The sequence below is a fragment of the Hyalella azteca genome, unplaced genomic scaffold (genome assembly GCF_000764305.2).
Source record: "Hyalella azteca isolate HAZT.00-mixed unplaced genomic scaffold, Hazt_2.0.2 contig8077, whole genome shotgun sequence".
Classification (NCBI taxonomy): domain Eukaryota; kingdom Metazoa; phylum Arthropoda; class Malacostraca; order Amphipoda; family Hyalellidae; genus Hyalella; species Hyalella azteca.
In genome coordinates this window covers 274847-297136 of record NW_025938181.1, presented here as the reverse complement: position 1 = coordinate 297136, position 22290 = coordinate 274847, and the positions used below count along the sequence as shown (strand labels likewise).

The 22290-nt window shown below is 43.9% G+C and overlaps 1 protein-coding gene across 1 annotated transcript in view; it reads left to right on the top strand.

Annotated features, from left to right (window-relative positions):
* LOC108675719 overlaps positions 1–21822 on the top strand; it is a 56164-nt gene extending 34342 nt beyond the window's left edge. The window contains exons 3-10 of the mRNA XM_018163744.2: positions 4201–4278; positions 5240–5246; positions 5821–5993; positions 7736–7939; positions 10112–10235; positions 12664–12705; positions 15636–15769; positions 17195–21822. Coding sequence (XP_018019233.1) covers positions 4201–4278; positions 5240–5246; positions 5821–5993; positions 7736–7939; positions 10112–10235; positions 12664–12705; positions 15636–15769; positions 17195–17575 — 1143 coding nt within the window. The 3' untranslated portion in view covers positions 17576–21822. The remainder of the gene's footprint in view (positions 1–4200; positions 4279–5239; positions 5247–5820; positions 5994–7735; positions 7940–10111; positions 10236–12663; positions 12706–15635; positions 15770–17194) is intronic.
* The last annotated feature ends 468 nt before the right edge of the window (positions 21823–22290 follow it).

Sequence of the window (22290 nt, the reverse complement as noted above, 5' to 3'; positions counted from 1 at the left end):
TCGACAGTACACACCATAGCTTATTCATCTAGTTTCATATCATTTAACAGCCCCTTATATCTATTTCATGCCCGCTGTAAGAACTTTCTCTGAGCAAGCGTTCAAAGAAACCTTGTCTACATTTTCCTTGTGTGCTACTTTTGTCACAGCACGACGCTCTGAATCTCGTCGACATGTTCGTCATCAGCTGCTGCGTGCTCCATGACGCGCTGTCTTGTGTAGGCCGCACGTGGCTCGCGCTCTTCAGAGGCTGCGAACGCTCGAGTCTTCCTCCGTCCGCGGTGGCCAACTCAGCTGTGTTGCTTATTGCCTTAGTTTCCTTAGTATTTATTTGGGACGTAGCAGTCCCAGGCCACGCTGAGCGTTTCGTGTGCCTTGTCCCCGTAAACGGAGCTGGTGGAACGCGGTTACTGGTGGACGCTTTGTATGAGATATGAAAGGATGGGTGCTTGGGGTGAGGGGATGGGTGCACGAGATGAGGGGATGGGTGCTCGAGATGAGGGGATGGGTGCTGGAGATGAGGGGATGGGTGCTCGAGATGAGGGGATGGGTGCTGGAGATGAGGGGAGAGATGAGGGGATGGGTGCTTGAGATAAAAGGATGGGCGCTCGCGATGGAAGGTTTTATAGAGGTATGATAATGGATGCAACATCTTCGTCCCTCAATCACCAATCATGCAAGACGCGCTAATCTTAACAACTGGCGACCATCTACTTGAGCTAATGCCTATTTGGAAGCCTCGGCTGCAAGGAGGCCCTGTTAGGGCTCACATGGCCGCGGTTACAAGCTCTAGCCGCTGCTTCTAACTTCACATTCATGTGGGTCGTATTATTACCACGCTAAAGCAGTTACTCTGATTACGTGGCGACGATCCCCTGACTGATATGAGCCGTCGTTCCAGCCAAGCGGATGCGAGTGTGGAGGGCTCCTAAGGAGTGTCGTAAAGCGCCAGCAAGCCATCATCGTGCTGCTATCACACCTTGAGTAACTTGCGCATTTATAGCTTATGGCTCGCTACGACAATTTGACTCGTAGCCCCACTCACTCCGCCACTGTAATAAATGCCTTTGTGAAAGCCTTGCTGATAACCGCACTCTGTGCATTATTGTGGACGCGCGGGTGTCTGCTGCGTGAAGCTGCGACGCGGTTGCCATCCCACAACTGCGCTGGATATGTCGCGTGATGGAGTGCGCTTCATCGTAGCCCTGCTACAGTTCGTGAGCGAGGGGGAGACTATTGAAGTGTGCGTGGTCAAGTTCTTTCTCATGAACTATGTTTAAATTTGTATTGATTAACAATAGTTCGCAATTTTGGAGCGGTGGTGGTTTTTTATGCCGTTTTCCATTAATGAAACTAAGCATTGCAACCATATCAGTGAAAATTTGTGAGAATACTTATGATAAGCAAGTGGCAACGACTTTGAAGTGGCGTTGGGTGTTTAATGAAAGAACGATTTCCAAAGAAATAATATACCCAGCGCGACCGTGTAAGATGAAATTGAAGTTAGTGATTTAAATACTTGATACGGTATATGAATAATAGTGTAGCATGAATGAGTTAAATTACATTATAGGTTGTCTATATTTCCCACTAAATCTGTTTGTATAAATTTCTGTCGAGAAAACCGAGTATTTCTGCGTATTTGACCCATGGTTCGACACTAATATAGTGACGTTATATACTAAGATTATGTGAATGCTAAAAAATTCACATACACCGGTTTAGATCAACTCAGCCTAAATGTACTCAGCCACAGCAATGTTCGACTAGCTTCTTCTCATGTATGCTACATTGCTTTCCTAATACCGAGCTCCAAGGCGTTTAATTTCTTCGTTACTGAAACTGTCTGGTTGGTTTTTTATGCTTATGTAGTTACTAATGAGTGTTGTGTTGCTCATAGAGAATAACAGGAGTTCATAGTCTCAGGTGTGAGGACAATTGCCTTGAACACATGGCTTGGTTTCACCGATAGAATTCTAGCCCAATTCCATCAATTTTCTTATTGCCTCAACTTTCTGTCGTCATGCGTAAATTTCTCTGCAGGCAATGTTTACGTGTCTGAGAAGCTCGTGCTTAGAACTAGTAGGTATTGTCGAAATATTTGCCTAATATTAATTGTGACTTTATTTCTCGAAACGTTACAGTTGGCCATACGGTATTTGAGATGACGATTGCTGCTATCTGCTCATACATCAGCAACAAACTTGATTATTGGGGCGCCAAGCTCCATGTACAATGACGAACGCTGGTCCACAGTTCTATTTCACGTCTTAATTCACAACATGATTGCACCGTTACAACACATGTATGAATATTTGCCTCACGTCCCGCCCCATATGTGCCTAAACAAAACGCTATCTTAAGTCTTTAGGGCTCGAAAGTCGCGTTGGTTTTCAGTAAACTTTTGATTTAGCAGTGCTGCTTTACTTCGCCGTTCACAGGCATCCCCTGGTGTATTGTGCGTTTACACCTTACGCAGGCTGAGGGTTCTCATTAATGAGCACTTTTATTTTTGCATGAAAACGTAATTCGTTTGCCGTGTTTCAAGTCCTCTTCCTCTCATCCAAATTAGACTTGAGTGTGAATGTACAGAACCCGAATTAGCCGAAATCGTTTGTTCACCACTGTCAACTATAACCCTAATGGCTTGTTATCCTTCAAGGCGGATTCAAGGAAGATAGACGTCGTTTTTCCAGGTGGATACCATATGTCCTGCTTACTTGTTGTCAGTGTAAACTTGATTTCTAAAGCTGAGCGCCAAGAGAAGCAGCCTTTGAAAAAAATACTTATATTTTTTGTTTCAATGCCAAGATTTGCTCTTTCTCGTCGTACGCACTCCAAACTTGGCAGTGACTGCTCGACATAATCCTTGTTGACAGCCTATTCGGGCCAAGTGTGACAACTCAGGGCAGTCGTGGATCTCACAAGCTTCGTAGACACGTTTTAAAGCCCTGATTAAAAATATACTATCGTAACAAGTGGGTTTCCCCAAGCTGACTGCACTCATGACTCAGCCACATCATGAGTAACGGTCACTACTCCGCTCGCGACGAGTCTACTTCACCTGTCACGTATAGGTAAACCAGCGTCATGTCCCCCGCTGTAATTATGATTATTTTCTACGATTATTGTGTATGATTATAGTCTATGATTATTGTGTATGATTATAGTCAATGATTATTGTGTATGTTGCATCACTAACTACGATTGAAAAACGCGCATGCCTTCATAGCATTTTGCTTGCTTCTCGTTGGGTGTTAGCGGCACCGCTGCTCACTCCTGTTCATCCGCAACGCTGGTTTGCCCGCCTGCTTTCCCCCTCGCGGGGCTTGCAATAGACGCTTAAAGGGGGCCGAGGGGGCGGTCTGGTTAGAGGCGCGCTGGTCTCTACTTTATAATATAACGTGGGCTTGGAGGGGAGGGGTTGGAAGCAGGGCTTGGAGAAGAAGAAGGGTTGGTGGCTGGGCTTGTGGGGAGGATGGAGGGCTGGGCTGGTGAGGAGGATGGAGGGCTGGGCTGGTGGGGAGGATGGAGGGCTGGGCTGGTGGGGAGGATGGAGGGCTGGGCTGGTGGACACTGCGCGGCAGAGGTAGTGCAGGCAGTGCAGCCACTGCGCGGCAGAGGTAGTGCAGGCAGTGCCTCCGTCCTCCGTTAGTTGGGCCGCTTCTCTGGTCTCCCCACACCCCCTCGTCTCCCCACATCCCCTCGTCTCCCCACACCCCCTCGTCTCCCCTCATCCCCCCGTCTATTCATTTGATCAGCGCTACATCCCTCGCCTCCTGCTCCCCTCCTCCTGCTCTTATTGCTGCTGCTCATCGTCTCCGCGTTCTGCCTGGCTCACTCTTCTATTTTATGTTTAATGAGATATTTTAACTATAATACTTTACTCACAATTATGCTCAATTACTCCCATTTCTTGATGCACGCGCACTGAAAGCTAAAGGGTTCGATATCTATCAAAGTTTCGTTTCACCTTCTTGAACAGTAACCATATTTAATTCAACATTGCAATGGTTTAGGTATGGGTTTAGACTTGAAAGACTTGGCATTGCTGTTCTCATCTTCGTACGCGTAGACGTTGAATCCTTCCTGCAGTGCAATGCCGCTGCTATGCTGTGCTAAACATTTATTAATTGCGCAAATATTCTGACTCAGAACACTAAATGAAACGTTTAATTAACGAGTTTTCTTTCTTATTGCAGACGCCACACGCCCTACTTCGGGCAACCTGACTACAGACTTTACGAGCTCAACAAACGTCTACAGCAGAGAACTGAGGTTAGTTTAGTGGGTTGAGCGGAGATCAGCGGCTAGTTGCAATTACAACAACTTAACTTACTAAGTTGGCTACTTACCCTACACTTAGAGCTTAGTTAGTTTAGTTGTGTAAATGCGAACAAAGTTTGGTTTCCTGGCTACTAACTTGATGCAGATGTTAGCTATCTGCAGAGCTAAATGTTCCAGATTTTTATGTACGCTAGATTTTTTCAGTGTAATATGTTCGTTTCGTTAAGTATTCGGTTGGCGGTCAAGCATTCATGTAACAATAATATCTCACAGCGCCTGTCGGAACCGTGTACATATAACCTTTCATCTCTCATCACACCCGCGCTGTGCTGGTTATAGCACACCGCTCTCGTGCCGTGTATTTTTACTGCACATCATCACTTGGTTCGTGTTGTAAACACGTGCCACGGGCTGTAGACACGTGCCACGTGCTGTAGACACGTGCCACGTGCTGTAGACACGTGTCACGTGCTGTAGACACGCGCCACGTGCTGTAGACACGTGCCACGTGCTGTAGACACGTGCCACGTGCTGTAGACACGNGAGTGCTGCAGTCCCCCTGTAGATGAGTTACTGGGCCTCCCTGTGACCCAAGAGATACAGTGAGTGCTGCAGTCCCCCTGTAGATGAGTTACTGGGCCTCCCTGTGACGAGTGTGGCTGCGGCACTACTAAACACAGAGTTATACAGTGAGTGCTGCAGTCCCCCTGTAGATGAGTTACTGGGCCTCCCTGTGACCCAAGAGATACAGTGAGTGCTGCAGTCCCCCTGTAGATGAGTTACTGGGCCTCCCTGTGACGAGTGTGGCTGCGGCACTACTAAACACAGAGTTATACAGTGAGTGCTGCAGTCCCCCTGTAGATGAGTTACTGGGCCTCCCTGTGACCCAAGAGATACAGTGAGTGCTGCGGTCCCCCTGTACATGAGTTACTGGGCCTCCCTGTGACCCAAGAGACACAGTGAGTGCTGCAGTCCCCCTGTACATGAGTTACTGGGCCTCCCTGTGACCCAAGAGATACAGTGAGTGCTGCGGTCCCCCTGTACATGAGTTACTGGGCCTCCCTGTGACGAGTGTGGCTGCGGCACAACTAAACACAGAGTTACGCTGCTCTGCTCGACTGTGTATTGGTTTGTCTCAAGAAGCTTTGTTGGGCTCAGGAGGTAGCAGCTTAGGCGTTTCTTGGAGGTTTAGAGGTTTTATTTGGGCTCAAGGAGATTTTGGTATCTTTAAAATCTCAAGAAAAGGTAAAGATTGATTTCCTCTTTTTAACCTACCTTGAGTGAAATAATTTTGCGTTTTTCATAGGGCTTAAGAGGGAAATAACAAGGGGGCCTTTTTAGTCGAATTTAAATGGCCGACACAAATAACGAACTTTTACGTTTATTATGGCTTGACAGGCCACGAAACTTTGCTGCGGATAAAGCTTAATTACTGATGTCAAATGTGTATTGGCTGACATTTCAACCGTTAAAATAAATATAAATAATAAGCAAAGCCATCGCCGTACTGACCCGCCACCTGCCCCCCAACAGCCATCGGTCGCACGCTCTTGCCGCGCTACTTCAGGAGCATTTTCGAGGGCGGCGTCACGGAGCTGTATTACGCCGTGAAGCATCCCAAGGAGTCCTTCCATAACACCTCCATCACCCTCGACTGTGATAACACCAACATGGTCACCCATCATGGCAAGCCCATGTTCACTAAGGTATGGGCAAGTGACGTGTGCTGAATCTTTGAATGTGTTTTCTCCGTGTCTCTATTGACTCTGTCGCATTCGTGTACTTATGTGTGTGATGTCTTTTCAAACTTGTACGAGCTGTAGCTGCTGCGTTGGTGGCAGCAATAGTAGCAACAGCAGCAGTAGTAGCGACGTCGGCAATAGCAGCGCAGTAATACCGCAATAGCACCAACAGCCGCAGTAGTACCAGGAACAGTAGCAGTAGTTGAGAAGACATGCGTGAGGTGTAGCAGGCAGTTCAACATACCAGCAGACATCGCGTGCACTGGGCCGTATAGCGCACTAGGCGCTCAGGTCACGGTATCGATATGCTTTATGCAGGCTCATGTCAGTTGAACCATCACCCATGTGCTCCCTCGCCTCACCTAGTCACTCACATGAGCACCAGTAAAATTATAATATAATAGTCACTAACATGAGCGGCGTAAAAATTTAATATAATAGTCACTAACATCAGTAGTACCAGCAAATTTATAATATAATAGTCACTAACATCAATGCCAGTAAAATTATAATATAATAGTCACTAACATGAGCACCGTAAAAATTTAATATAATAGTCACTAACATCTGTACCATTAAAATTATAATATAATAGTCACTAACATAGCACCGTAAAAATATAATATAATAGTCACTATCATCAGTACCAGTAAAATTATAATATAATAGTCACTAACATCAATGCCAGTAAAATTATAATATAATAGTCACTAACATCTGTACCATTAAAATTATAATATAATGGTCACTAATTATCAGCACCAGTCAGTAGTATTAGCGTCAGTAAAAATTATTATCAGCGTCAATAGCTAAATTATTCGTATAGTCTTGACGGTCAAGCCACTCACAGGATACAATGCAACCAAGGTACACGTCTTCTTGAAGCTCATCGTGTTAGCTGCGCGTAAGTTGTTACGGGAACCGAGTGTTTTGCAGTCATAATGACGTTTGCTGTTATGATTTTTTGCAATTTGCTCTTTCCGGTTGAATAATGAGATAGCTCTGTATATTCTGTACAGTTTACTCTTTTGCACCTCTTTACAGTATTTTAGACAATTTTTTTTACTTGAACGACTCTGACGAATGTTAAAGAAAACAATAGTAAACAAACGGTGCAGGCGCCTGAGCTCAGCCCGTAAGAAGCCTCCTGCAACTGACGTAGCGTTCGTGCCAAGTTGCCACTCGTAGTTACAATACGCACCAGAAATATGTTACTTCTGACTTTTCCGTGATTGTGTTGTATCAATTAGTTGAAGTTATGGTAAACAATTGTTGCTTTAGTGCCAGTTACAGTAATTTGTCATCCGATCGCGTGAGAATCGGTATGAAGGGGTTGCTTCATTACGCTTACATTCCATCCCAATATGCTCACAACTATGACCTCATGTCTCTATTTTCGTTCACCCACGTGTGACAGCGTTTCATCAGTGCCTTCTCTCTTTATCATCACCCACCTGTGACACAACATTACAGCGGTTACACCCCATCCCCTCCCCTCCTTCCCCCTTATCATCACCCCACTGTACCACATTGCAGCGGGTGCACACCAAATCTACCTTCCCCATTTTATCATCACTCACCTATGACACAGCATTAATCATTGCTAACCCCCATCTCCGTCATCATCACCCACTTTTGACACATTGACGCACCACCACACCGCTACCACCTGAACTAGTCTCACTTGTGTTGGTGTGCTTGACCAGGTATTCACTGAAGGCCGCCTCATCCTGGAGTTCACATTCGACGACCTCATGCGGATCAAGTCGTGGCACTTCGCCATCCGCAGCCACACGGAACTCATTCCCCGCAACGTGATCGCCATGCAACAGGACCCAGGGCTTGTCGAGACCTTCAGCAAGAACATCACGCGCATGGGCATCACCAACCACACCTTAAACTACCTCAAGGTATGCATGCAATCACCAACAACTGCGCTGGTGTCATCACAAGCGGTAGGCTTGTGAACATTCCCTGCGCTGGTGTCGGTACAAGCGGTTATGATGAACGACCGCACTCACAATTTTTGAATAAATGAGCAGTGTGAAAGCAGCAATGATCCCTCAGTTAATGAAGCTGTTCTTGGTTACAGCTGTTCTTGGTTACAGCTGTGCTTGGTTACAGCTGTGCTTGGTTACAGCTGTGCTTGGTTACAGCTGAGCTTTGTTACAGCTGTGCTTGGTTACAGCTGTTCTTGGTTACAGCTGTGCTTTGTTACAGCTGTGCTTGGTTACAGCTGTGCTTTGTTACAGCTGTGCTTTGTTACAGCTGTGCTTTGTTACAGCTGTGCTTTGTTACAGCTGTTCTTGGTTACAGCTGTGCTTGCTTACAGCTGTGCTTTGTTACAGCTGTGCGTTATCATTGCTGCTGCATTTGTGTCAACTTGATTTCTCAATTTTTAAAAGCTATCGAAATAGATGCAGATTTTTGAATGCTTTATCACCTGCAGTCATTAGCTGGTAAACCCACTGATCATACATATATCATCTTATGATTGATGATCCTGACCGTGCTAAAAAATTTCATTTAACGCGAAATTCAGGAGACTCAGATACGCACTGGTTCAACTTAATGAAACTTAGGCTCATTAAATCTATAATTATTTCAGCCTTGTGTAGGATGTCTATATCCTTTACTCTTGTCCACCCTAAATCTTGCAGTTCAGATAATTTTGTTTTCCTAATTATTATTATTTCCTGACGCAATTATTATTATTGTGGATACGCGCTCGGAAAAGCACCGAGTGCTTACAGTGCCTGGGCCTATACTAAAAAAAAGTTAAGAGATCGTAAGTTCATCAGCCAATCATTGACGGCCTTTCAAGCAAAATCCACCAATCATCGACAAGAAAATAGAGCGTAAGTACTTACATTCACTTAGCGAATTTTGAAATATGGTCCCAGGCCTATAACATGCGCACAACCTGGCATTCTAAACTGTAATACAGTTTAAACGGCCGTATTATCAAAACACGTTCGAGTACACGTAGCGGCCGATTTCTCGTTTGTGATTGGCGGATTTAGCTTGGAGAGCAATCGGTGATTATCTGCCGGAGTTATGAACTTGGCTTTGCTTTGGAGGTTGCGCACGACAAGTTAAATCCAATATGGCAAGGTAGCTCGGTGTGCTGTTACCGTTCAATTTTGACGGTTCATGCTACTAGATCGTATTATCGTGCTAAGCCTGTTCAACCTGCCACGCCGGATAATCCTGCAGCAGAGATGTATATTGCTGAACCGGTTTAACCGTCTACGGCCGGTTATCCTTCTAAACCGGTTTAACCTGCCACTTCTGGTTAATCCTGTTACGCAGTCTTAACCTGCTACGGTGCTGTACCTGGCTACGTCGTGTTTACGTATGATGACAGATTAACCTGCCACTGAACACAACCTCCTTAGCAACGCCGGGCTGAAGCAATGCAGGTTGAGATAATGTGCAATGCTTTGTTTTCTGTTACTGTTTTCGAATGAGCTACAAATTTCATTTAATTTTATAATGTTCTCTCTGGCGCTTGATTAAACATGACTGAAATTCGGCAAATAACCCTTACCTTTGAACTGAAAAGTGAGTATTTGTTTCCTCCTGCTGAGAATACTCCGTGCCCCAAACCCGAATTTGGAAGTGAAATTTTATGCGCCTTTTTCCGAATGCTACAACGTCTACATTGTGTGCCTGGAGCAAGCATCAACTTATCAACTTGAACGCATTTAGCGCATGAAACGTAGCCTAACTTAGTATGTACAGTATGAATTTTTTTACAAGATGTCTACACTGAGCCGACAACCGTAGCTTAGCCATAGTTTTCGCGTGACAGCTGACCTAAAAAACGAAATTATTTATTAATATCACAACTTTTCTAAGTAATCCGATAAAGTATGCATCTTTGCATATTGATAAAAATCGATGTGTTAGAGTTAAGCGTCATAAAAAATGGCATTGGTATACTCGAGTTTACTGCAGATCCGGATTGGTCGCGATATTTATTATTGTATGACCTCGATGATATATCTGGAGTAATATTTACATACGTGAGTAATGTTTTTTACAGCACTAAGACCTATAATGTGGATGCTATACCTCAGCTGTGCGTGATACTGGAGCCGATGCAGGAGCTGATGTCTCGCCACAAGGCGTACGCGTTGTCACCCCGCGACTGCCTCAAGACGACGCTCTTCCAGAAGTGGCAGAGGATGGTCGCTCCTCCAGGTACTCACACTGTCCTCTATATGAGCTGTTTGTAAACCAGGACTGTTGTGGCGGCCACTGTAACTTTCAAATGCTACTGTCACTAATTATCTCACTACTGGCTGACTAGTAGAGTCTATAGACGAAGCCAATATAACCGTATACTGGCGGTTAATAGTTGGTTTGTTCGGAAGTTGCATTGGCCGCTGCTACTGTCCCCGTGTACAAGCACCTTTAGCGGTACTATTGTCTGTCCTGACAACGTGTGCTGCTGTTACTTCTGATACATGCTGACAATACTGATAAAAATACACGCACATGCTCTCGTCTGATACTGGTACATGTACATGTTATCAGCACAAATACTCGCGACTGATGCTCCAAGTATTCTAACGGATGTCCCTCAGCTTCCTCTCCAAGCTTTATTTTAGTTTTCTCCTACAGCCTCCTACTGCTTTATCCTACAATTATCTCTTCCTTATCTCACCACTTCTGCCGCCTGCTCGTACTTCCTGCCACCACTTCTGTCGCCTGCTCGTACTTCCTCCCACCACTTCTGCCGCCTGCTCGTACTTCCTCCCACCACTTCTGCCGCCTGCTCGTACTTCCTCCCACCACTTCTGCCGCCTGCTCGTACTTCCTCCCACCACTTCTGCCGCCTGCTCGTACTTCCTCCCACCACTTCTGCCGCCTGCTCGTACTTCCTCCCACCACTTCTGCCGCCTGCTCGTACTTCCTCCCACCACTTCTATCTTTTCCTCGCACTCGTACTCTGCGTAGTGAATATTAACGCTATTCTCGGCTTATTTTTAAAAAATTCGTTCGAGAAATACTCTTTATTATTTTCATAACGTGTTTTTCATTAATGAATGGACACACATATGCACTCACACTGTAGAAACATCTCCAAATCATATTGTTCCTGACGATTTATTTTATTTTCGTTATCTTTTATTTTCTTCGTTTATTTCGAATTTTATTATTTATTAACTTTGATTTTTTTCGTGTATATGAAGGACACACGTATTCTATGCATAAATAACAGCATGTGTGCACCGGATGAGTTAGGTGCGTGTGGCAGTGGTCTGGCTTGTGCTCTGGGGTCTGCATTTAGTTTCCAGATGCGCGAGCATTAAATGGGGTGCTAATACGAACACTGGTGTTCGTAATGAGTGTTGATGCTGGAGGTGTTGGTACAGGTAATGAGTGTTGATGCTTGATGTGTTGGTGCAGGTAATGAGTGTTGATGCTGGAGGTGTTGGTGCAGGTAATGAGTGTTGATGCTTGATGTGTTGGTGCAGGTAATGAGTATTGCTGAAAATGCTGGAGATTGTTTGTTTATGATGGAGATTGTTTGTGCTGGAGATCGTTTGTTTATGCTGGAGATCGCTTGTTTATGCTGGAGATCGTTTGTTTATGCTGGAGATTGTTTGTTTATGCTGGAGATTGTTTGTTTATGCTGAAAATTTTGTTTATGCTGGGGATAGTTTGTTTATGCTGAAAATGTTTGTTTATGCTGAAAATGTTTGTTTATGCTGGGGATAGTTTGTTTATGCTGAAAAAGAGATCGTTGATGCTTGAGATCGTTGATGCTTGAGATCGTTGATGCTGGAGAGCGTTGATGCTGGAGATCGTTGATGCTTGAGATCGTTTATGGCGGATCGTTGATGTAAGAAATTGTTTATGCTGAGGTCGTTGATGATGGAGGCCATTGATGTCGGCGATCGTATATTGTTTACATCCCTAACAAAATTAAGGGTATGCTTCGGCCTCCGCCCCAGAGTTGCTCTGTTCGCGTAAGAGTTATTCTGGGTCAGTTGGCCAACTGATCGCAATCAGCGACTAGTCAGCACCTCCTGGCCGATTTTATAGTCTCCTGAGAGTAGGGCAAGAGTTGGCAGAATAGGTATGTCGCTTGTAGCTGTCTGATTCGGGGACCGAAATGTGGAGCGAAAAGGGGACATAGGGAAGCTGGTGGACTATGCTCCCCGAGTCCTAGGCGTTCCTTAATCAAGAGCCGCCCTCGGCTCTAAATTTTGTTAAGGTAGAGGCCTTCGATGTCAGTAATTTACATGCATTGGGGAGAGCTAAGCCTGAGTCGCTCATGTCATCAGTTCAAAGTTTAGCCTTTGCCGCGTCGTGTGGTGCTCCCGTACCTGTGGACGCTGCGCTGCAGGTTCGTTCGCCGAAGTTCCGTCTCGCTTGTAAGGCGCTGCGCTGTCTCATCTCATTGTTCGCTCCATCTGATTTATTATATTTGTCAGTCTTGGCCAAGTGTAGTCGCCAGCTGTATAGCCATTCGCGGATTATGGATAAATATCCAATGTTATTTGGAAGCATGGTGAAATAATCTGTAGTTTGATGGATTGTACAACTTCTGTTCTACTAATTGGCTAGGGTTTGGCTACTTCCTTTCCATTAGAATGATACGCTTTTGTTTTGTCACTAGGTGCCGCAAATCAAGCCAGTGCTAGAAATGGTCCTAATGGAGGTATGTGGTACTGATCTTGCTAGGTCCTAATGGAGGTATGTGGTGCTGATCTTGCTAGAAATGTTCCAAATGGAGGCATGTGGTGCCGGTCTTGCTAGAAATGTTCCAAATGGAGGCATGTGGTGCTGATCTTGCTAGAAATGTTCCAAATGGAGGCATGTGGTGCCGGTCTTGCTAGAAATGTTCCAAATGGAGGCATGTGGTGCTGATCTTGCTAGAAATGTTCCAAATGGAGGCATGTGGCGCTGATCTTGCTAGAAATGGTCCAAATAGAGGCATGTGGTGCTGATCTTGCTAGAAATGTTCCAAATGGAGGCATGTGGTGCTGATCTTGCTAGAAATGGTCCTAATAGAGGTTTGTGCTGCTGATCTTGCTAGAAGTGTTCCTAATGGAGGCATGTATAGTATAGTATCTTTGGCGTTGAAGAATAGACCTGGATAGGCCTGTCGCCGATGCTTGTACTTTTCTTGACTAGTTCACAGATCTAAAAGACTGGCATTTTGATCAAATATTTTCAATAAACGGTGGTTTGAAATCGTTTCTAGACTTTCAGTTGTTCTGTAGGGTACTAGGCATTTCAAGACGGAACATATGCTCCTGCAAAGCTTCGTCTAGTCTGTTCTTGAACGCGTTCATACTCGGAGCGTCAACGATGCTATCAGGGAGGCTGTTCCACATGTCAGTGACTCGAAGCGAGAAGAAATGTTGACGCGTGGTATGAGTTTCACCGCAGTTTTTTATAGCTGTGCCCCTTGTGTTGGTTCTTGTTTTAAATTCGAGTAATCCTTCTCGGAACTTGTATAAACCATGAGTACCTATACTTGTATATTTCAATGAGGTCACCACGCAGGGGACGATAAAAGAGACCGGGAAGCTTCATAATCTTCAATCTTTCTTCATAAGACTTGCTCTTTTAGGCCTGGAATTATCCTTGTTCTGATCTTGCTAGAAATGGCCCAATTTTTTTTTTTTAATGCTGCTAATGGAGGCATGTGGTGCTGATCTTATAAGAAATGGCCCTAATGGAGGCATGTGGTGCTGATCTTACTAGAAATGGTACAATGGAAGCATGTGGTGCTGATCTTGATAAAAAGTTACGTGATGGAGATGTGTAGTGAATAGTGATGAACGAAGGAATGTTTGGACAACAAAATGCTAAACTAAAGCTTAAAATTATTATTTGAATTCATTAATGGACAATTGATGCAGTGCGTTGTCGTAGCACTTGAACGGTCGTGTAGCACAGCCACATTTCGCTGTGAAGAGTCCGGCAATTTTCGTCTAGTATTGAACAAACGTGTGAAGGTACGACTGAGCTCTCGTCTACAGAGACGTGCTTAGCATTGATCACAACACTGCATGATACATGATGTCGTGCTGCCATACTCAACACTGCATCACGTCAACTTGGACGTTTCGTTTCTATAGGCGCCTTGCTATACTCATTTCTTCACACAAATCGCACGCACGACCGAGTTTCCCTTGTGTCTAATTAAAGTTTCTTGTTAGCGGTCTCACAAATTAATTCAATAGTTGAACCAATTTTACCATACAAGTTATTGAACACGCTTTATGTTGCTTGGTTTCATACATTGCAATTATTTTGAGTCGAACGGCAACAAGCGCTCTGCGAATCAACTGATACGTTTCATTTAACGTCCTGATCTTCTTTTTTTGCGCGTTGCATTCGCTGAAAAATGGTTTATATCTGACAATAACGCAATTAGCTCGGTTCAATTGGCTTCTTATTTACACTGTGAACCGTTCCATATCAAGTGTTCTTAGCATGTGTCTGCCTCATGAAGTATTTTAGCCTGTGTCTGCCTCATGAAGTATTTTTGCCTGTGTCTGCCTCATGAAGTATTTTTGCCTGTGTCTGCCTCATGAAGTGTTTTTGCCTGTGTCTGCCTCAAGGAAGTGTTTTTAGCCTGTGTCTGCCTCAAGGAAGTGTTTCTAGCCTGTGTCTGCCTCAAGGAAGTGTTTTTAGTCTAGAAATTAATGGTAAGTTGATCGTTCTTATAATGTTTTGGGAAACAAATTGGTTGCATGATATGATATTGTTATTGTAATGCTAGCTCGTATCGTTAAATGGATGGTTTTGAAGTGAATTGAGACGATTGAGCTTCAAGCGCTTATGCAGAAACGAAGTTTCCATGCAGGTCTTAGTTTTACGAAGGGTATGAGTGAAGATCAGTTATCTGTGTTTGGCGAAAACATTTTGAACACAACAAAAACTCGACGATTGGCGAGAACTTAGTACATACAAACTTAGTACATACATACTTAGTACATACAAAAGTAGCGTCTGTGATTGGCGAGAACTTAGTACATACATACTTAGTACATGCATACTTAGTAATTACAAAAGTAACGTCTGTGATTGGCGAGAACTTAGTACATACAAACTTACTACATACAAAAGTAACGTCTGTGATTGGCGAGAACTTAGTACATACATACTTAGTACACACATACTTAGTACATACATACTTAGTACATACATACTTAGTACATACATACTTAGTACATACATACTTAGTACATGCATACTTAGTACTTACAAAAGTAACGTCTGTGATTGGCGAGAACACTTTGAACATTTACAGCAACCGCTGTGATTGTCTGCACTCTATAGTGGTGCTGATCCGTACAGCGGTGATCGTATCCTCAGTGCTGAAGTTACGTTAAGGTAGTAAATGTTTTTTTTTGTTCCGCACACCCACAGTTTTCGCCCTATCCTCTATATCCTAGCTCCCCCCACAGCACATTTCCCCCATAGCACAGTTCCCCCACAACACAGCTCCCCCACAGCACTGCCCCCAACAACACAGCTCCCCCACAACACAGCTCCTCCACAACACAGCTCCCCCAATACACCTCCCCCCAACAGTTCCCCCTCCCATAACGACGCGTGTTGCTGTGCCCGCAGAGACGCAGCGCGCCCCGAACAAGCGGCGTAAGCGCAAGGGGTCGCAGTCTGGCCAGAATGCGAGCACCAACTCTACGGGCGCGGGCAAGAAACGCTCGCCCGGACCAAATTTCAACCTGGCCTCTCAGGTCTCTGTAAGTACCCCGAGACGTGACACTAACTCGTGTGCCCATCCAGGCAAATGTTTCCTATGGATAGTCCCGCCGTGCTAACACTTCTTTCATTCCTTTTGCTTTCATATAAGAACCAATCTTGTAGGTCTTCATACTCAACATCTCCCTTGTAAAGCTTGTTTTGTGTTTTTTGTTCTCAATCTGTAACTGTGCAACAATTACTTTGATCCATATTTCTTCGTGTGAATAATTTCTATGTTATTTACCTTGAGCACTTTTTTTCTATTTTCAATCTCTTAACACGAACCATTTCATTACATTTGTACGAGTTTTTCATTCGTTGTGCCTCCGTATTAAGCCTTTTTATGGTTTATTTACACTGAGGCGTTGATGCCTCAGAGGTAACTTTGAGCACTGCATTGCTACCATAGAACTTCATTCCCAAACTACTCTTTTTATTGTTGAACTCTCCGTTCTTCATTTGTGTGATCTAATCGCTCCTGGGTGTTCTCATTTTTATAACATGCATTGGAGACGTGATTTGAACTTTTCCTCTGCCTCAAAATTATTCATACATGTCATTGTTTGAGTTATTTATTTTGGACTGCATTTGCTTGCTGGATATGTATTGCCTCTTGAGCGACACCCAGCAGCCGAACCTCCACACTATCTATTCCGCTGTGGTAAGAGCCGCTACGACAGGTGAGTGGGTCTGTTTGTGCTCATGACAATCCGTTAACACTGGCTCATTTATCATGCCAATCCGTTAACACGTACTGGCTCATTTATCGTGCCTGATAGTTTGAACCGGCTTATTCCTCATGCCTAATAGTTTAAACTGGCTCGTTCCTCATGCCAATTTCTTGACACTTGAACTCTAGTTGCTGATGCTACTCAGGCAGGATATATCAATCTGGGTAAATTTCAAAGGATCGTCACTGATTGCCTCTGTTGATGTTTTGCTGTATGACAGCTGTAGGTTAGGTGTGCTTCGTGCTACGCTACAGCACCTGACAAACAGTATCATCAGTGCACTGGTGTAGCACCTGACAAACAGTATCATCAGTGCACTGGTGCAGCACCTGACAAACAGTATCATCAGTGCACTGGTGTAGCACCTGACAAACAGTATCATCAGTACACTGGTGTATCACCTGACAAACAGTATCATCAGTACACTGGTGTAGCACCTGACAAACAGTATCATCATCCTAAATGTAGGTAATCATGTTGACAAGCATTGATTGGTTTGGCAGAGGACTTGACTGGACAACGAAGAAGCGCCAGGGTGCGTGTGTGTTGTTTCATTAAGTGGAGGTAAGTTCTGATAAGATATAATCGAAATAATTTCTTCCAATAGCAAAGGTATTTGCATAGTGTACATTAGAGCAGGTATTTGTACGGTGGATGGTAATTGTGTGCTGAAGGGTAGTGATGTTCTCACAGGATGTGATGGTGGTGGGGGAGCCGTCACTCATGGGTGGTGAGTTCGGCGACGAGGATGAGCGTCTGATAACACGATTGGAGAACAGTCAGTACGATACTACTGTTGTCGACGATCCTAGTTCTCAGCTGCAGCCCACATCCGTCGTCCCTAACGCACCACAACCTGGGGGGCCTGTCTCGCAACCCTCTTCCAACAACCCCACCGCCCAGGGTGGTAACGCATCTACTACTCCTCATCACCCGCAGCAACCACCGTCTGGTGGTCCACAGGGGGGACCGTTCACAAGCTCCCCTCACCACATGGGCAGTGGGGGGCCCGGCTGGCCCGACACCTCAAGGGGACCCAATGACCCTGACAAAAAATCGCCCGCCATGAATTAGGCGACGTTTGGGACCATTACGTCTTCGACGTACTGGACGCAACGTCGTCCTCGTCACGGCTTTTTTAGTGACGTGTCGCATACGTGCGCCTAAATCTCGCCTACGTGCGCCTGAGTGCACGTGACGAATACGTGGGTTCGACGTATATTGTCTGCGCCGGTCATTTTCGCGCGATATTAATGTGCTGACGCTGCTCTAAGAGTGTCGGTGTCATTGGCTACTCGTGAACACGTTGTACGTTCAAAATAATTCCATTACATGAACACGTGTCGGACTCGGCGAAGAGTTAACCACGATAGTATTACGAGTAGTTGAATAGTTTGTGGGTGAAATGCGTACTATGCTTTAAGAGACGCCACTTGGATGTGAGTAGCGATCTCGCTTAGACGTCTGCTTCTATCACACTGTCAGTGGTGACTGCCACAGTCCTAATTGAAATCGTGCACCTTGCACTGCTTGTTCCCTTCGCTGCTGATGGCACAGCAGCTTAATTTCCACCAACTTGAGATGCTCTTTTCCGCCAAAGTCGGAAACCTTTCAACATCAGACCAGATCAAACTTGACACTCATGCAGTCAGCATTGATCGTGTGATAGAGGCTTCTGTAAATGGCAGCGATCTCAACTCTCTGCCCTACCCTGTGTGTTCTTTTCTAAGTGTGCTTGTTCCTGTACATTGTGTGAGAGATCGTGTACATTATGACATTTATAGCGGCTGTCACGAGATGCGTGTGCAGTGGTAACATTTTATTACCATCACACCTTATCAATTAACAATTATTATTATTACCATCACACCTTATCACCTCTGATATGCAGCAGGTTTGTTTACTCGAGCATTGTTTCACCGGCTAATTTATTATGGATTAAATATGGTGGAACACACCACCAAAACTCTTGTTTTCTTGCGCCTGCAGCAAAGATTTATTACTAAAAGATTGCTGACAGCTGAGGCCTGCGAGGAGGAAGACGATCAACCGATTGCTGTCATCTATACGACAGCTCTAACACTTCTGATTGAGAAAGCTACTTGCCATATTGTATTAATATCATCTTGATTGTTTTTATGAATGTAAAAATCGCCTATTTTGCAAGGCTTTCTTGCGTGAATTTGTGAGAGAAACGAGCTTTAAATGAGTATATTCATCGATATTTTTCTTGAATGAATTGGCCGCTGATTGAATTGAGCTGCCAGTGTTCAACACGGTCGTGTATTTCGGTTCCAAAAATGTACAGGTACGCGTATTGTCTTATAGTTCAATTTGAATAGTATAAGTTCATATTTATTTGCTTCTGAGTGTACAGTTTATATGTTGAGCAGAAATACTTCACTACCTCTTTCCTGACTTGGCATATTTTCAGGTTGTCACCATTTCGTTAATTTGAGAGCCAAACAGTTGTGTCATATCTCCACTCGATGAAGTTCCCCGCGTGCTGCTTTCATCTTCTGAATCATACGATGCAGAAGATGTTATACCTACGTATATCCTTCATGTTTTCATAGTTCTTCTCAATTACGAACCTCACTCCAGCACGACACGGTATCGTGTCTCTGCATCGCCAGTGCAACTTCTCAAGAGTCGCTTCATCCACCATGCCGGTGATGTAACAAGTGTGCAACGCAGATCCTTTACTCTTTCGTTATTATATTTCAAATTGTGACATAAGTTGTACTGTGAATTTGTTTAGTGAAGTATGCGTGAGTGTAAAAACAGGCCCATCCGCTCGTCAACTATTACCAACACTGAAGCGATGACTGTGTCTTGTGGCCATACGTGGACTCGTATTGCAGATGACATACAAGTGTGTACATATTAGGGATAAAGTGTATTGTGTTAACCGCGATCTTGGTGTGGTTTGTCTCCACCGAGCCTGGAGTGGTGGTGTTGTTCACCATCACCGTACCTGGAGTGGCGGTTTTGTTCACCACCACCGGACCTGGAGTGGTGGTGTTGTGCATTACCATCGTACCTGGAGTGGTGGTGTTCTTCACCACCACCGGACCTGGAGTGGTGGTGTTGTTCACCATCATCGTACCTGGAGTGGTGGTGTTGTTCACCACCACCGTACCTGGAGTGGTGGTGTTGTTCACCATCACCGTACCTTTAGTGGTGGTGAGCATCACACATATTAAAGTTCTTTTCAGATACGTGCGTCTCGTTGAAAACGTAGCACGTGCGTTACTCACGAACACGTCGTTCGTTTACTCAGGTTCGTGTAAACTATTCGCAGATGCTGAAACCTGACAGGGATCTACATCGTTAGCTCTTCTCTGTTGTTCGCCCCCAAATGAGACTTTATATCTTGTATTGTCATAGGTTATTGGCATCAAAATCGTGGAATATTTTTTTCTACTTATATCAGTTATCTCTTCAGTCGTTACCGAGACATTGACTCAGGTTACCTTTTTCAGATAGAAGAATGTTATTGATATCATTGCTGTATTGTTTTGCTTTATTTGGCTAATGACTGTTTTTAGTTGAACTGACGTTCATACACTTGTTATCGCAGCATTTGTTCTTATTTTTTTAAGTCAGGGGTTCTTATGGCCTACCGTCATCCGCCGCTGATACAGGAGCGTCACCTGCGAGTGAAGTGCGTTATCGTTCTTCATTTCCCAAATCGATCTATGGAATTATTTTATTGTTCGATTTTTAGCGCATGAGCGCATTCATTTGTGCCAGTAGCATTCGAGTTTATGTTTCGAGCGAATCTTTATTGTGACGGGCCATTTAACATTCCATTCTTATTTGATAAACTGATGGTCGAGCTTCACGTGACTCCTTCTTAAACATAAGATAAGTGAGTGTGTATAGGATTCAAGATACGGTACGTGTGCCGTAGCTTAATAGTGGAACATGACCTACGCTTGTACATTTACTTGGTGTCAGCATTGTGCTGCTGTAGCTGTCTGCGTTAACATTCTTATTTATTTATTATTCTCCACGACTATAACACTTTCATTCTTACAAAGGTTACAAGATGCAGGAATGTTCCCAAAAAATCTCAATTGTTCGGCGCCTGAGTAATACTCTAATAATACTAAAGAAATAGTCATTCAATTGGCCTGGGTATGGTTTGTTGGGAAGTTGTGCGAGTGTTTTAGACTCCTGATATCAGAAGATGGTCGTTCACTATACCATGGGAACTGTGCAGCCCAGCGCTAGTTTCATACATTCACTTCTACGGTATACATTTTTAATCAATGTTCCTGCTATTTGTTTTGTATTTTTAAACGCTATTTTATCTGCAGATTACTTCTTTGTTGTTATTTTATTGTTCAACAATTTTTGTGCAAAACAAAAATGCGCTACGGTTTTCTTTGGGAGGAATGGGCTTTTAACACGCACATCCATGTTACCCTTGCACGTCTGCACTACATCTCATTTCACTCGTAGCTGTCCCGGGGTTTTAGCCGAGACGTATCATAAATCGCCGAGACGTATCATTTAGCCGAGACGTATTAGCTCGTTGTCGTATCATAAATCGATCAATCACATTCAGATGTACAGCTGACAATTGTACAACTTTGAAATTCATTCAAGATGAACGCGAAACTTCCTACTACCGTAACTATTTTAGAGAATTTTGGCGTTTAATTATCAGTAATATTGTTTTCATAATTGATATATGAGCTTGTTCTTCCATTGATTCCGAATGTTCATTAATTTTAAAATAACTAAATACATTTGTTTTAAAATAAATTGAACGTCAAATTGAGGTCATCTCGAATGTCAAAAATCTTGTCATTTTTAATCCCCCTAAAGTAGTTATCTGTGTAATTTTAACACTTATTTGCTTTTTAAATTATGTATGCTCGATAATTGATTTCTTTAAGAATTGGACGCGAATTTTGTTATTTTTACTTGAAGAATGATCAAATGTTGTCAGTTCGGAGAAGTTTATTTTCAGCGCCCGTTATTCTTGCCATCCTGACATGTTGCCGTGGCAAGAATCAGCTTCATCTCTAATTTCCCTATCTCGTCATTATTGAACGCTTTAATCTATCATCATTATCGAACGCGTTATCATTACGCGTTCAGTGCATCATTATTGAACGCTATAATATCATTATTAAAAACGTATAAGCTAGGCGACGCTTGTTCAGATTTATTTCAGGGAGAAAATATTCGCTTGTTAGCGATTTGCGTGAAAATCTCACTTGTACAAATTGGGACGTGCATTTTCTATGCCAGATGTAAAGGAATGTGTGAACGTGTGCGATGCTAATAAATATTTCTAAATAAAATATGTCTCTTATTCCAAGAGTTATCTTTCGCATCAATGGAGATATTGCTAAGTTAATGAGAAACAAAAGCTGATAAATTGGCACCAAATAAGTAATTTTAATGCTTAGGCATTCGCAGCATTCATAAGTAGAATGGACAGTGTTGCTTCTGCTTACACATGATGTGCACACTTACTAGCTGTTGCCTTCATTATGTCCGGCGCCATGTCTAATGGTGTTAAGCTCATGTCTTGTGCCATGTCTGGTGGTATCAAGCTCATGTCTTGTGCCATGTCTGGTGGTATCAAGCTCATGTCTTGTGCCATGTCTAGTGGTATCAAGCTCATGTCTTGTGCCATGTCTGGTAGGAGAGCAATTTGTGCATTCCTCCTGCAGTCTGCTCGACCTCAGTAAGTATTCTTTTCTTTACTTGATCATAATATGGGTAGATTATTGTGCGCTATAATCAGGATGTCGAGGACGTGGTCG